Here is a 14,642-nt window from a genome sequence, read left to right on the forward strand (position 1 = left end):
ATTCTGGTCACCTGGTAGAATGCGAGGTGATTCTTCGCATTGTGTCAAGATCGTGAAAAAAGTTATAATTTGTAGAATTTTTCTTTTCATACTGAATTTTGACTGGAGCTATTTTTGAAAAATTATAAAAATACAATTTTTCACAGCCATTTGTTTTAGAATTGTTCATTTATGTTAAGGTAAATTTGAGAGGAAAAATTTTCCAAATTGACGTTGCATGGGAGCCCAATCGGTGGAGAAATTTATCTCGAAAACGTGGATTAAGGTAAAAAGTGGTGGCTCGACTGAATACTTAAGTTATGGCTACAGATCTCGTTCGACCATGGAGCAATTTAGCTCAACAAAAAGAGAAAAAGGCCTGCAGCAACGTTCGAACAGAAAAAAAGTGAAGTCGCTCGTAACTCTAGGAAATTGATCGAAACGAATGAGCCTTGACTCGTAAGTGATACAAGTGAGGATATAAAAATGCATTATGGCGTCTATACGTGCTCGCGAGAGGAAGGGAAAATTAAACGGATTATTCGCTAAATAAGAATCATATTTCCATTGGTTCTCGGGATGAGAACTCTTCAATGCAGACTCGGAGACGGCTCGAAGACTGTCTGAGAATTTCTTGAGCAACCTGGAGATAATATTTTTTTTTTTAGTTCATTTTACAAAACCAAAAGGCTCGTTCTACGTGGATTTTCAAAATGTGTATTCAAAATATGATTATCAACTACTGAATCAGTAGCTGGCTTTTTGACTGTGAAAAAATAAAATTTATAAGCAATAATTCTTCATCAAATGAATTATCAAATTTCTGCTGGTAAACTAAATTGGGGTTTCGATTCAGAACGAGACAATTTTTCTCAAAAGACACCCAAAGTGTTTTTTCCTTATAAAAGTCTTTGTAAGAAGCCAAAATTGTACCCCTTCGTTCCCAAGAGAAATAAATAAACACAAAGTCTTCGAAATCTCTAAAAAAGGAAGCCAATAATATTACCGTTTCTGGTCCATAATGGCGGGCTTCGCGATTCAAAGCTAAATGGGTCGATGCTGGAAAATCTAATAAACGTTGAAGCCAAATTTTCCGCAACATTATTGAGGTTCGAGGAAATGGGGTTGATAAAATATTCCGGAGGTAGAATATGAGGCAGGAACGCGAGTGGTTTGTGAAAATTATCCATCCATGGTTTTGCTGCAATGATGGAGCGATGAAGGCTTTTAATCGCGACGTAGCACATGTGGAATCTAAGCAAAAGGGCTTTCGGCGCGAGAAATTCTCGTATTTTGGAAAGAGAGTCGAGGCTTTTTTATCGTCGGGAGTTTGCAGCCAAAAATATCGCTGTTAATTTAAAAATCGATCGATTTCTTGCATCCAGAATATTGAATTATAATTTTATCATCATCAAACAGGCTCCCAAATATTTTCACATGAATTTTCAAGCTCATATAATTATCAATTGCCTTTTGTTTGTTTAAGCTACGAATTCAAACCGGAGAGATTTAACTCAGTGCTCGAGTGCCTCTCATTTTCGAGTCGATGCCTCGGATAAGTACTTGATCCCAGAATCCCCTCTCTTACCGCCCTTCGAACAGCTTCCCCCATTCGAGTAATTTAATTTGCACGTTTCTCTTTATCCAAACCTCCGCCTCCATTTTCTCCTGCCCACGCGGTTTTCAATCCCTTCGTAGTTGCTCCGTTCTCAGCCTCCCTTTTCATCTCGCCCTCGTACTTTCTCCCTCTCGCTCTTTCTATCACACTCATTCGGGGAACATTTCCCCATACCAAAATAAGCCCAAATATCTATTTGCGTAATGTGAGCTCCGTATTGAATTTACTAGAAACAAATTTTTGATTTTTCTCAACGCTTCTTGAAACTTTTCGTTTTTGATATTGAGAATTGAAAATTTTCATTTCCAGGCGAATCTCATTCTTCGTTTGAGGAGGGATCCTGCTTTCGAAAGCCAAAAAAATCGATTGTTTTTGGGAATGTTTTTGGACAGACGAAAATAACTGACCATAGCGAACTTTGGATATTTGAAAAGTACAATTTTTTCAAGTGAGAAATACTAATTTGTATATAGTTTATTCGCCAAGTCTGATTGTTAAACTTTCTCAGCTGCGTACAATGTGAAGATCGTAATTATCGTCTGCAATAAAAACCCCAATTTTTATTCCATTCTCACATATTTTCCTTCCATATGAACCTATGAAAACTCGAAAAAATTGCGAAATTCTATATTTTTAGCAAGTTTGAAAAAAAACGCTTCTAAAAAAGAAACGTGTTGCAAATATAGAATTTCGCAATTTTTTCGGCTTTTTATAGATTCATATGGGAGAAAAATGCGTGAAAATGGAAAAAGAATTTGCAACTGAGAAATTTCGACAGTCAGACTTTGCGCATAAATCATATACAAACCACTATTTCTCACACGAAAAAAATGTCTTCGTACTCTTGAAATATTCTTGAAACTGTATCGAAAAGTTCGCTATGGTGAGTTATTTTCATTTATCCCAAAAATATTCCCGAAAGCAATCAATTTTTTTGACTCTCGAAAGCAGGACGCCTCCTTAATCATTAAAAATCAATTGTAGAATTACGCTTTTTTACTCATCGATGATATTCGAATTTTTTAAATTGCGAAAAAAAATCTCAATACTAATGAGTCTGAACATCACGTTGTTTTCTTTTTATTAGTAATTCTAGTTGCAGAAGCTGAAGAAAATAGTGGAAATTGCGAATGAATAATGGATCGTGAAAACTAACGTGTTGTTGGACGAAACTGGCCGTGTGCATTTGTAGTTTGTATCAATAAGTACGGTTCAAAGTAAATTATGGCTGCACACGAATCACGTTACCCGGTTATTTCGATTTCGAGTCAGAATAACCAAGTTTGTTGGTGCACGCACACGATCCATCATGATAAATTCTCGTATTTCTCCAGATGAGATTTCATCCTCGTACGTTATCCTCCCAATCGTTAAAGGATGTATTCGCGCGAGCGGATACTCGAATGAGAAATTGAAAAAATAAAATCGCACATTCATTTATTCTCGAATACATATCTATATAGATATTTATATAGAAACATCGATACGTTTATTTATCGGTAATTTTATCACTGATCGAGATACATGATCGAGCGTAAAATACTCGAACGAGTGTATGTGGAATTGCAATTTTCTCGTTCTTCCCAATCCTAAGAATGTTTTACTCTCATGCTCTCCGACGCAATATTCATTTTATCAGGATTATAGGACTCAGCGAATTGGGGGAATTGAACAATCCGTCAAATATTAAGCATCAGTTATCGATGATCACACCGCCAGAAAATTTCTGATGACCTCAACGATCGGTTGCTCTACGAACGATCAGACTGAGACAAACGTTTCGTTGATTGGGTTTTTTTGGGTTAAAGAGAAAAAATTATTTTTATTTTTTTTTAAGTTCCTTTTTGATTAAAAGGAAGGAATTTTTTTCTCAGTCAAAAGCAGACTTTCTTGTCATTTTGCATGAATTTCTTTATGTTGTCGAAGAAGGTCAAAATTTTGGAAAAATAAGGAAACGACCATGAATTCTTGTCTGCAATATTTGTGGGGGTACGATGATTTACTGAGTTTCTTTTTAGCTGTTTATAAAATCAGAATTTGGAATAAAACATTTGCAAATTATAAAGTAAATGATCGAAATGATAATTCTTCATATTCAGACGAATGAAAAATGAATTGACACTGAAATTTTTATTTCTGGAGATATAACTATGAAAAATTTCCTTTTCCTCTTCGTGACGATTAATCTTCGTTGATTAAATCTCTGTTCCATCAGACCAGATTGAAACATATATATTTTTCCTCTGGGCGAGTGCCACATTTTCCTCGCCTAAGCACGACAATTTCACGAGGTCTAGAACAAGTGGGCATCAAATATTTATAGCGTCGACGTCTCTCGTTGTCATCGCCATCGTCATGATTCAAGCATTGTGTGTTAATCCAACGATCACAATGATAAAAGTCCATGAAATTAAATGAGGCACGATGGATCAGGCTACAGCTTTTTTATCGCAAAGTAGCGTCTTCGTTTTCGAGAAATATTCACGTCGCATTCGAAACTCCCAATTTCGTTACGTATCCAGACTTTTTAAACCACTTTCAGCCACACAAAAAAATGCAAAATTTGAATTCCATTTCCTATAAGATCGAAATATCGAACTATTTTTTACCAGAAATTTCATTCCACTTATTTATGAATAAAAAACAACTGCAGAAGCACTAAAAAACGATTTTCTTGCTCTACGTATGTCCACAATGAATCCCTGAACTCAATTGGATTCAATGAAAAGTAATTTGAAACTCCAAAATTCGTGATTATTCAATTTACTGATGTCTTTAAAGTGTTACACATTCCCTGAAAAATGTTGAGTGCAGTTGCATCCTCGATACTAAATTTTCCACCGTCGGTCAGCGTCCATTATTTGATCTTCGATATATTTTTAACGTCCGAATGGCATTGGCAGCTCGTGTGATAATTCGACCTCGTAGTCGATCTGAATGTAAGGTTCTTTGCCTTCTTCTCCAAGCTGTATGTAGCCTGTGACTCGGCCATCCGGAACTCCTGGTGGAATCACATGCACCGGAGGATCCCACTGTGATATTCCCCAGTCACCCTGTTGAGTTGACGAAATAATTGAGAGTTACGGTCACTCGATAATTTCGTTTTATTCATGAATTATTTTTGAAATTCTTAAAAATAAAAGTTTCAGCTGTGACAGACGATTCCACGTTCGAAACACCTTCTGGTGGTTGACGCGACTCACCGCAATGAAAGGACACTCCTTTGGGAATTTGCCTTTGGGGATGCCAGCATTCCCAAAAGTCTTCCCAACCAATTCCTCTTCTAAACCCTCGCATAAAGTTCCGGTGTACTCGACAGGTTCTTGACCCTCCATTTTTGCATATAATTTCGCCTGTAAGAAGATGGCATTAGAAAAAAATCGAACTCTTATATTTGTCGAGAATCATAGACGAATCCAGCTCGACCCTGAACTCATATGAAGAAGTCAAAGTAGCGAATTCACGATTTCTCGTCGGTTTCACTTTTCAATTGAGCTTTTACTGTGCGATTCAAAAAGTACTTGAACAAATTCCCTCAAAAATGTATACATTCGAGGCCACTTCAAGGCCAACGTTGTGAGATTCACCATACAAATCCATTTTTTGGATAGAGCATCCGAAAAAAAGTTATTGAAAATAAAAAAAAATATTGTGAACGCTTAGAAAAATAGTATTCAGCGAGTGAGTGAAATTTTGAAAAAGCTTTAAAAGCGAGCGCATACTTGCATATTGTCGGGCACATCCTTTTTCGTTGGTAGCTTGGCACTGATCAAAGAGGACCGTTTTCCCTTGGCGAATTCAACGGACCACGGATCGAAGTAATCGTTCGGATTGGTCGTGACTTTGGCACTGTGAACGGTGAAGATCGTTGTTGGCTACGGGATCAGCGAATTCTGTTTTATTCTCAAACCTTCGAGAGCTTCTTATTCATAATTAAAATGGACATTTGCTGCTTGACATCCGCGGAACGTATCGATAGTTGATTTACTTTTACGAAATAACGAAAAAAAGCTTGTTCTGCAGGGAAAAAAATCGAGGAGCCAAAGCAATGAACGATTCGAAAAATGCTTACATCACCAGCCACGAGCGCTGCTAACGCAACGGTAAAAAGTATCACACCCCAAAAGGTAGGAACGGACATGATGCTCGTGGCGTTCAATCAATAACTCAACGATGACAATTTTCATCGAGCTTTTTATACATTTTTAGTCAGCCACTTGTTCGCGATTGAGCACAGCGTGGCGTAAATATCGTGAAACGAAAAAGGAAATAGAACATGTAATAACATTGTTCATCGCGATCGTTGAGTCCGATAGTAATCGGAATTTTGACAAAAGTTTGCGTGAGCTATTGTGCAAGATCATTTTATCGTTGATTACAGGATCTAACGTGGGAACCGAGGAATCACTTGCGAGGTTATAAAACAAAGTAACAACTTTGTCATTCTCGCCAGTTTATGAAGTGTGAAACAAAACTTTAGCGTCATAAAAAAAGCACTGGAAAAACAGAGTTTTCCGGAGAAGCAGGAAATCCAGATCGTCATTTTGATTAATGAATTTTTCCACATTATTTCCGACATGAAGACTGTAAAATTTGATCGTGTCAGGAAACAATTTCGGAGGGAGCACTTTTTGTAGAACACCAAAATTTTGGTAGATTTTTCATCATATTTTGTGGCAGGCGACAAACCCTCATTTTTTTAAGCTCAAATACATTTTTCAAATAATTCCACAGTTTCCAGATATATTTTTTCGCTCTTTTGGAAAGATTTTTTTTCATGATTTCTAGTAAGTCTCAGATCCTTCGATTAGGTACGAGTATCCTGAAAACCTGTGCCAAAAGTGAACCTGACCTCGAGCTTTCTTTTCCTGAAATCATGAAAACCGACCAGGACTTTGACTTTCCATGATGGTTTTCTACTGAAAACGTGTGAACACGAAAAATAGTCGTAGAAGACAAAATTGGATAGAAAAGTAATGAAACAATAAAAATGAATATCGAGTAATGTTGAATTCAAAATTTCACTCGTTAGAACACGAACCCATCGATTTAAAGTAGTTCAGCCGTTCGATAAAGTACGGTGAAGGTCCACTTTTTTGCCGTAAATGATAGTTTAAGGTCCCCTGATAACGATAAGCCCAGTTCCGGGGCCTCTTACGGGGCAAAATTTTGAATTATTTCATTTACAATTTTGAGTTTTCAACGCGGTACCCTATGGGAGAACTCACAATAATATTAATTGTGAAAAAATTGTACGGTTTTCGAGTTTCGAAAAAATCGCGAAGAAAATTTATCTCAGATTCCGTTTCTTAAAAAAAAAAAAAAAAAAAACATTACCTTAACGGGTTTTTGAGAAAGAAAAGATGAAAAAACTTGAGTTTTTAACGCGTCGAAAGCGGATGTCAGTCAGTTGGACTGCTGATGACAGCTGATTGAACCTCGGGCTGATTCGGGAATTGCGGGAATTTCATCAAATTTATTTTTAAGACTGACTTCCATCATTTTATTCGTCTAGTAGCTTCGCTTTCTTTTAGGAAGTTGAGGTATTACAAAGAAAATGATGTCATCGCTTTTAAACCGATTGCATCTCATAAAGTGGAATGTAAAAAAAAATTAGTTAAATTTTCAGACAGTTTAGGAGCGTCGTTACTGAGAAAAATCGATAACAATTTGGGCCAAATAACATGTAACCTTATGGAGGTCAAGACACATTCAATGATATCTCTGTTAAAAATGATGCTAAAAATATGAAATTTATTAATTATATTATATTAATAATAATCTATTATATTAATAATAATCTATTATATTAATAATAATCTATTATATTAATAATAATCTATTTCCCGTGTAGTTTTTTGAGTCTAGGATCGTCACCGTCCGTGTTTTCGACCGAGCTTTCACCAATTTTTCGTCTTTTTTCCCAACTCTTCTTTAAAGTGTGTGCAACATTACCAAACTGTAAACTGGCCTAACTTTTGAAAGGTAGAGGTCATAACTTTTGGGTAAAAAAATAACTGTACGACCTCAACTTTCTTAAATGTATTGACGATTCCTTTTTCTCGGTGGCATTACACCGATATAAACTTTCTTTCGCACAATAAAAATGTTCCCTAGATTATGTGTATTTAAAGTGTCACCAGATCCGACTCAATCATTAACTAGTCAAGTTGAAGTATAAATTTAATCTTTTATGATATTTTTGAAGCATTTTATTACATTCTTATCATAAAAATATTATCAATGTAAGTGTTTATTAATATTATTAATAATTTAGACTTGAAATAAATCAACATAAAGTAGTTGCAAACTTGACTAGTCATAAAACGAGTGAACTACTTTAACGACGATTTTTACAACGCCAATAATTCATCGTATAATCCGGAAATGAGTTCAAAGCCACTCGCTCATTGATCCATTCGGATGATTCCTGGAGACACGTCAATTGTTTTGTGCACGTAGCAGGTCGGGCTGTTCCTGCAACGATAGATAGGCGAATCGATTTTGGAATTCTCTGAATATTATACCCTATATATGTACAGCATTGTATATATATATACTCCGTTGTGAATATTATACATAGTCGGGGACAGTGTTCTCCGGTTTATACAGTACGTATTCGGATTACCAAGAGCAATGCTCAATTACAATTACTCAAACTGTACGCGGCACCGATGCTCTGTGCGTTGCCAACGATGCGATCCACCCTCACACTGTCATTGTAACCAAATTTACAGGCTGTTCTCAATCGAACAAGGCAAAAACGTTACGATTTAGTTCGATTTGAAGTTGTCGGTGAGAATTCAACGAATCTGTCTTCTTGGATTTTGGGTGCTATGGAATGATGATGAGTTTATTTAATTATAATTAATAATTATTAAAATTATTAAAATATTTTTAAAAAAATTTTTAAATATAGTTAAATTATAAATCTATGATTGAATTAAAATTAAAAAAAAATATTGAATATATAAATTTGGTTAATTTATTGAATAGTTTGAAAAATGATTTGTTAATAAAATTCTGAAGTCAACTTTTCAAGAATATTGTATTAATAATATTTAAATTTAAAAAAATGCTATAATGATAATTTTAATTATTTTCTTAACCCATGGACACTACACTCCCTTTGAGCAGGTCACACACTCACGACACTGGTGCAAATTTGCACTTGGACTTTTCAAAACTTTTTATTTTAGCCATGAATCTGTGCAATTGATCTTACGAGAATTTTTAGGGGTAACAATCCCTTAGTAATCGATTACAATCATTTAAAAAATTGAAAAATAAAGTTTTATTATAGAAAAGTGGCCAAATTGAAGAATGGAATTTTGAAAAGCTGTTTTTTTATTTTTTTTTTATTTTTGTAGGTGCAAATTTGCACCGGTGTGGTGTCACGAGTTAACAATGGCACTTCACTAACTCTTTTATATCGCTAATGCTTATATTAAATTTTTCATTTCATGTTGTAATTAATTAATCATTGATCAGTATTCGTTTCATAATTTTCGATTGAAAGTACGATTTGTGAAACCAACACTAGGAATTGTGAATCTGCAGCCAGAAAATTTTTTTATTCTCGTAATGCTTGTCAGTGGAATTTTTAGCTCCTTCCCACCGATCACCATTATTTATAACGTCACGAATAAGAAAATGGCAATAAAAACTGAGTTTATGCTGATTTTTTTGGAAAAGTTTCTAAATTAAAGAATGACCTGATTTTAGAGTATGCCAAGTGATGGAATAATCCAGTTTTTTCAATACTTTTAAATCAACTTAATGAGAAAGAGGATTTTGAATTTTTACCGGATCTGGAAAACCCCGCGATCGGAATGTCCCATATTCCCGTACACTTTCCGATTCCATTCACTTAAATTCGCTGTCGGATTGCAAAGCACGATGTTATATGGTGCTCCGTTGTATTTCCGGAAGATATTGAACGATCGTAATCAGTCACAACAGGGTGTCAACGCAGAGAGCTGCAGTATTGCATCAAAGTGAAGCGAATGAGCTTCCGTCTAAGGTCTGCTAATGACCAGAGCTTGATTGCTCGAGACTCGGTGGAATGCCCTCCTCATTTTGATAGTCCAATTACGACCGAAGTGTATTAATTAATTTACAATTGAAATTTAATTGAACAATAAAATCAGGAAAACGAAGTCGAGGGAAGAAACCCATCGAAAATCCATGCATCGTGAGGCTCTGGAAAATATTTTTCGGTTAAACTGCAAAAGAATTTGATCGAATATCGAGGAAAATATATGCTAAAAATAATGAATCGAAGAATTTTTCATCGGCGGGACGAAAGCGTTGCTGGGAATGTGAATTCGATGAAATTCCACATTATCGATGATCGATTAATCGGTATTGGTGAGCCATAGAGCGAGCGAAAAGTCACTGAAGTTCGATAGTGTTGAACAGCGCTTACGCAACGCGACAAAACCGCAAGTGAGAAGGCAAAAGGAGGGAGAAAAGTGGTAACGAGTGTCGTGCGTAAATTTTACGTAATCGCGTGTTAACGTTGCTTTTGTAGGCTCGAGGATAAAGAGACGCTCACTAGAGGGAGATGGAGAGAAAAAAGAGAAAAATAATGGCACAGACACACAGGAAAAGAGGGAGAGAGAAAACGCGATCTCTTTAAACGAATGCGCTACCGAATGCGAGAACGAATAATTCGTTCATAAACACGCGAGTTATTTTCGCCTGCGACGCATACAGTGTGTCTGGCAGTTCAAACCTGTCGATTTTTGGGCGAATGTGTTGGGAAAATCTGAAAATATAAGTCATTAGCCATTTCCATTTACAACACACAGTTTTATGGGGGTCCTGCTTAAGGGAGTCAAAAAAATCGATTGTTTTCGGGAATTTTTTTGGATAAACGGGAATACCTCACCATAGCAAACTTTTCGATACAGTTTCAAGGATATTTCACGAGGTTTTTTTCAAACTCGTTAAAAATATAGAACTTCGCAATTTTTTCGGGTTTTCATAGGTTCATATGGAAGGAAAATATATGAAAATGGGAAAAGAACTTGGAATTTTCGTTCCAGACAATAATTCCGATCTCCACATTCTATGCAGCTGAGAAACTTTAACAGACTTTGCGCATAAACGATATACAAATTAGTATTTCTCACATGAAAAAGCGTTTTTGTGCTTTTGAAATATCAAAAGTTCGCTATCGTGAGTTATTTCCGTCTATCCAAAAACATTCTCGGAAACAATCGATTTTTTTAACTTTCTAAAGCAGGACCCCCCTTAACGAAATACCGATTAAACAATAATTGTCAATTCGTCGGATTGGACACTGCAGAAAATTTTGTTCATCGAGCAAAATCCATTTAGAAAGACGAAAACAATGGATTCGATTATATTTTTTCCAAACGATAAATAATTTCTCAAAAAAAAAAAAAAAAAACAGTTGAATTCATCGTTTTTTGATACAACGAAAAAGCATTTTGGTGAATGAGCAACTTTTTTTTCTCAACATCTCAAGCAGAAGGATAAACTTTCAAAAAATGGACGATCAGCCTCGAATTAAGTTTACCGTGACTTTTGGGACACACTGTATTTGAAGTATCCGTAGAAATACTGAGCATGCAGTTGAAGCGTTTCTTGGATTGCTCGATCAATTCTACGACGCGAATTCTCCGTGTTATCGACCGGTCTGTACGTGGAAAATGAGACAGTCCGTGTGACATTGACCGAACCGAGTCTCTGAAGTGTCAACCGATTGGAAGCCTTTATGACGCTTTTTGGAGAATTCATTAACCCGTAAACGAGGCCTATTGTCGATGAGGAAGTCTCGTACCTTAATATTTCGTCTGCACACCAGTCAAGCGGTTGAAAACGCCTGCGACGCTTCCACAATCTCGGAAATTCCGTTGGTCGCGAAGATCATTCGGCGTCATGCTTCTAAACACGAATGTGTGCGGCTCTGTTTTCAGGGAATCTCGAAATTTTCGGCCCATTCTTCCGCAGAGCAGAACAAACGAGCGATTCACGAAAAATAGCCACTTTTTTATTTCCATTTCGACCAATATTACTTTGCGATAACCCACGCTTAATTTTTTCTGTAAAAGTCTCCTTCCCCCACTTTGGAGACACCCTGTACATACTCAAGCAGTACAGAGTAGATTTCATGTGTTGTTTTAATGACAAGTGTTTCAAGAGCGTCGCTTATTCATCATCCTCAATTGCCATACGACAAGAGTCTCGACGAAATAATAACTGTATATGTTCAACGGTTATAAATTATGTATTTGTATACAGAACTTGGCCAAGTTGTTGGAAAAATTATTTTTTCAGAAAAGGCTTTAATCATTCAGTTTCGAAGGAAGATCTTTTCGTGTTATTTTTCACGACAATCTCAGCAGTTGCGATCAACTCTGAAATTTTTTGGTTCACAATTTATTTATATTTCATTATCGAACAATGTTTCTTTGAGCTTGGATAAATAGTCTTGTTCCAGATACAGGAACGTCACTCTTCGTCATCGTAATTTTAATATTTTGTGTGGATTTGTATTTAGTCTCGAGTATCAAGAGGGCTTGAGTTGAAAAAAAATGATGTATCAAATAACACGAGGAATTAAATAGTGGTTAGTGGTAAGATTCAGTTTCAAGAGGAATTTCCTCATCAGTGCAGAATTATATTTTAATCTGTCTGTTTACATACGTACCGGAGATCACATTCCTGTGGATCGTCGTTCTAATATGTTAGGCTTATGGGAGTTGGGGAGAGAAAAGTTTTTGTGTGTAATTACAGGCGATTCAGTTGCTTGGACTAATGAAAATAGTCGAGGATTTGTTCGTGCTGGTTGTTTACGCTTTCGCTGGAATTTATTTCCATGCGAAGATCAAAATTGTTATTCGAATAGATGGAATTATTGAAAAATTTTTGAATCGCTATTCCATCTGCAAATTTCGGGTTGTTCCGGTGGAAAATGGTTCGTTATTGATGCAAGTATGAATGCAGTTCGCCGAAATTGTCATGCGAATCGTCGACCCGTTTGTTATGTGCGAATACATTAATTTACTAAATAAACAATTCTCTCGATTTTCGTTTTGCTAAATTCAGTTCTGTGTACACCTGGATAATTTTCAGGAATAATTAGCAACCTCTCGAGCTTCAGTTACATGTTACTCGTTATTAAATTCTAATTCGATGCATTCGCGTATCGTAGGAAACAGAAGTGTACTTGCACCCAGGTATAGGGTGTCCTTAAAATCGTAATGAGTTGTCACTCTTCGGATGCGGAATAGAATTCTGAGCCGAAAAGTCTTTGGGAGTTTTTTTGTCCGACCAATACTTCTGGAAATATTCAACTTCGAAATGGAACCAATCAGAAGCATCGCCCCGCCCACCGACGCCAACTTCTGCGCGTCTCCGATTGGTCGAGCTTTCAATCGCTGATAACTCATCAGGGAGTTCTCGGATCAATAAACTTTTAAATACTTTTCGACACAGAATTTCGTACTCTCTGGCAACAAACTATCTTCGCGGATCTTTAAGGACAACTTATATTTACAAAGTGATGTAATGCTGCGTCGAATATCACGGTTCTCTATAAATATTACATCGAGTTAGTATAACAGGGTTTCGCTGCTTTCTGGTAAATACGATTAAACGGTTCGGTTACAGGATTTGTGTGCCAGCATCACACGCGCATTATTGTTTGGCTCGGGGGAAAACCACAACGCGAGCTCTGCGCTGTACCTAAATCACGTTATGTTTAAAAGACCTTTTCGCTGAATGTTGCATTCGCATGCAAATAATAATCAAAGTGGAAAGATGGAAAGAAAATTCACAACACGCGAGCTTTAATTCTTCGCACGGTTTTCGTATGAAATAAAATTAATATAAATCAACTAAAAGTCATCAAATTAAGGTAGATCATGCCCGAAGGATCGTATTTTATGGGTGTCTAAATTGGCTCGATTTTTACTTCCTAATTAAAGATATTATCGCTCTAAATTAATGTCAGAGTCATTTATTCGATATTGTAAATAAACTTTTCAACTTATCTTTTGACGAATTAAATTACAAGCCATTAATTGAGAGAGGATCCATCACTGACTCAACCCAAAATTTCATTCGTCCCTGGCTAAAAACACAAAGAGAAATGGATCGGGAAAAAAGTGTTAATTAAAAGGCAGAAGGCTATGACAGGAATGTGCCAAGTCAAGAAGAAACAAAATGTCGAAATAAGCAAATGTGGGGTTACGAGTGCTCGTTTTACCAATTTCGTTTAATCTTCAAAGCATATATCTTTATAACTAGCAAGACAATTATCTTGAATTTTTTCCCAGACCTTCATTATATACTTCATTGCTGTTGTGTATTTTTTCATAAAAGTGTATTTTTCTTCGTATTTGAACAAATTTATCTCAATAACCAATAAGACGAACCCTTTAAAATTTGACATGTGCGTCAATCGACTAGGAACTATGTGTAAATTTCAAGACTTGCTTAGGAAAATCGTTTCGTGCATGAACTACCTTAATCCCCATGATAGAAACGTTCAGGAAACTCCGTTTCGATTTATTAAAATAATGAAGATTTTTATTTAAATCTTTCGGAATGGAGAATCAAAGTTGTTGAAATAAAAATTCTTCACGAAATTGGAGCGACGTCAATGATTTGAGGAATTCAGAGGTTTCAGGGACATAAAATGATAAATATAACGCCCCATATGTGCTCGAATTCCTCGCAATACGAACGAATCCGTCGACTTTATGACTCAGTGTAATTTCCGGCAAACACTTCGAATGTGGCTCACAGGCACGAATAGTGTGTTCTATGCTTCGATTGCATTATAATATGTAACATTTTGGCACAGCGAACACACTGTAAGAGTTGAATAATTCTTCAAGAAGCGGAGCATCCTTGACTTGAACGAAATTCAAATATCTTTCTAATGTTAAATCCTCATAAAATCATTGAGTCAACGAAACTTTTGCAAATCGTAATCAATTATTGATTTCGCTTTAAGGAGGGGCCCTGCTTTAGAAGGTCGATAAAATCGATTGTTTTCGAGAGTGTT

The 14,642-nt window shown here is 36.1% G+C and overlaps 1 protein-coding gene and 1 long non-coding RNA gene across 3 annotated transcripts; both read right to left on the bottom strand.

Moving 5' to 3' along the window:
• Positions 1-4,344: 4,344 nt before the first annotated feature.
• LOC122415776 (uncharacterized) lies at positions 4,345-6,738 on the bottom strand. Its single transcript, XM_043428218.1, has 4 exons — positions 5,670-6,738; positions 5,320-5,472; positions 4,801-4,950; positions 4,345-4,650 (listed from the first exon to the last, which is right to left on the bottom strand). The coding sequence occupies exons 1-4, from the start codon at positions 5,736-5,738 to the stop codon at positions 4,477-4,479; spliced, it is 546 nt and encodes a 181-aa protein (XP_043284153.1). The 5' UTR covers positions 5,739-6,738; the 3' UTR covers positions 4,345-4,476.
• Positions 6,739-7,810: 1,072 nt separating this feature from the next.
• On the bottom strand, positions 7,811-13,520 carry LOC122415358 (uncharacterized). 2 transcript variants are annotated; one of them, XR_006261908.1, is made up of 4 exons: positions 11,409-13,520; positions 9,404-11,314; positions 8,158-8,431; positions 7,811-8,074 (listed from the first exon to the last, which is right to left on the bottom strand). It is a non-coding gene; the product is annotated as an uncharacterized lncRNA (long non-coding RNA). The 2 variants fall into 2 exon arrangements; XR_006261907.1 differs by having other exon boundaries at positions 9,404-13,520.
• Positions 13,521-14,642: the final 1,122 nt, after the last annotated feature.

This window comes from Venturia canescens, chromosome 1 (assembly GCF_019457755.1).
Source record: "Venturia canescens isolate UGA chromosome 1, ASM1945775v1, whole genome shotgun sequence".
In the NCBI taxonomy this organism is placed as follows: domain Eukaryota; kingdom Metazoa; phylum Arthropoda; class Insecta; order Hymenoptera; family Ichneumonidae; genus Venturia; species Venturia canescens.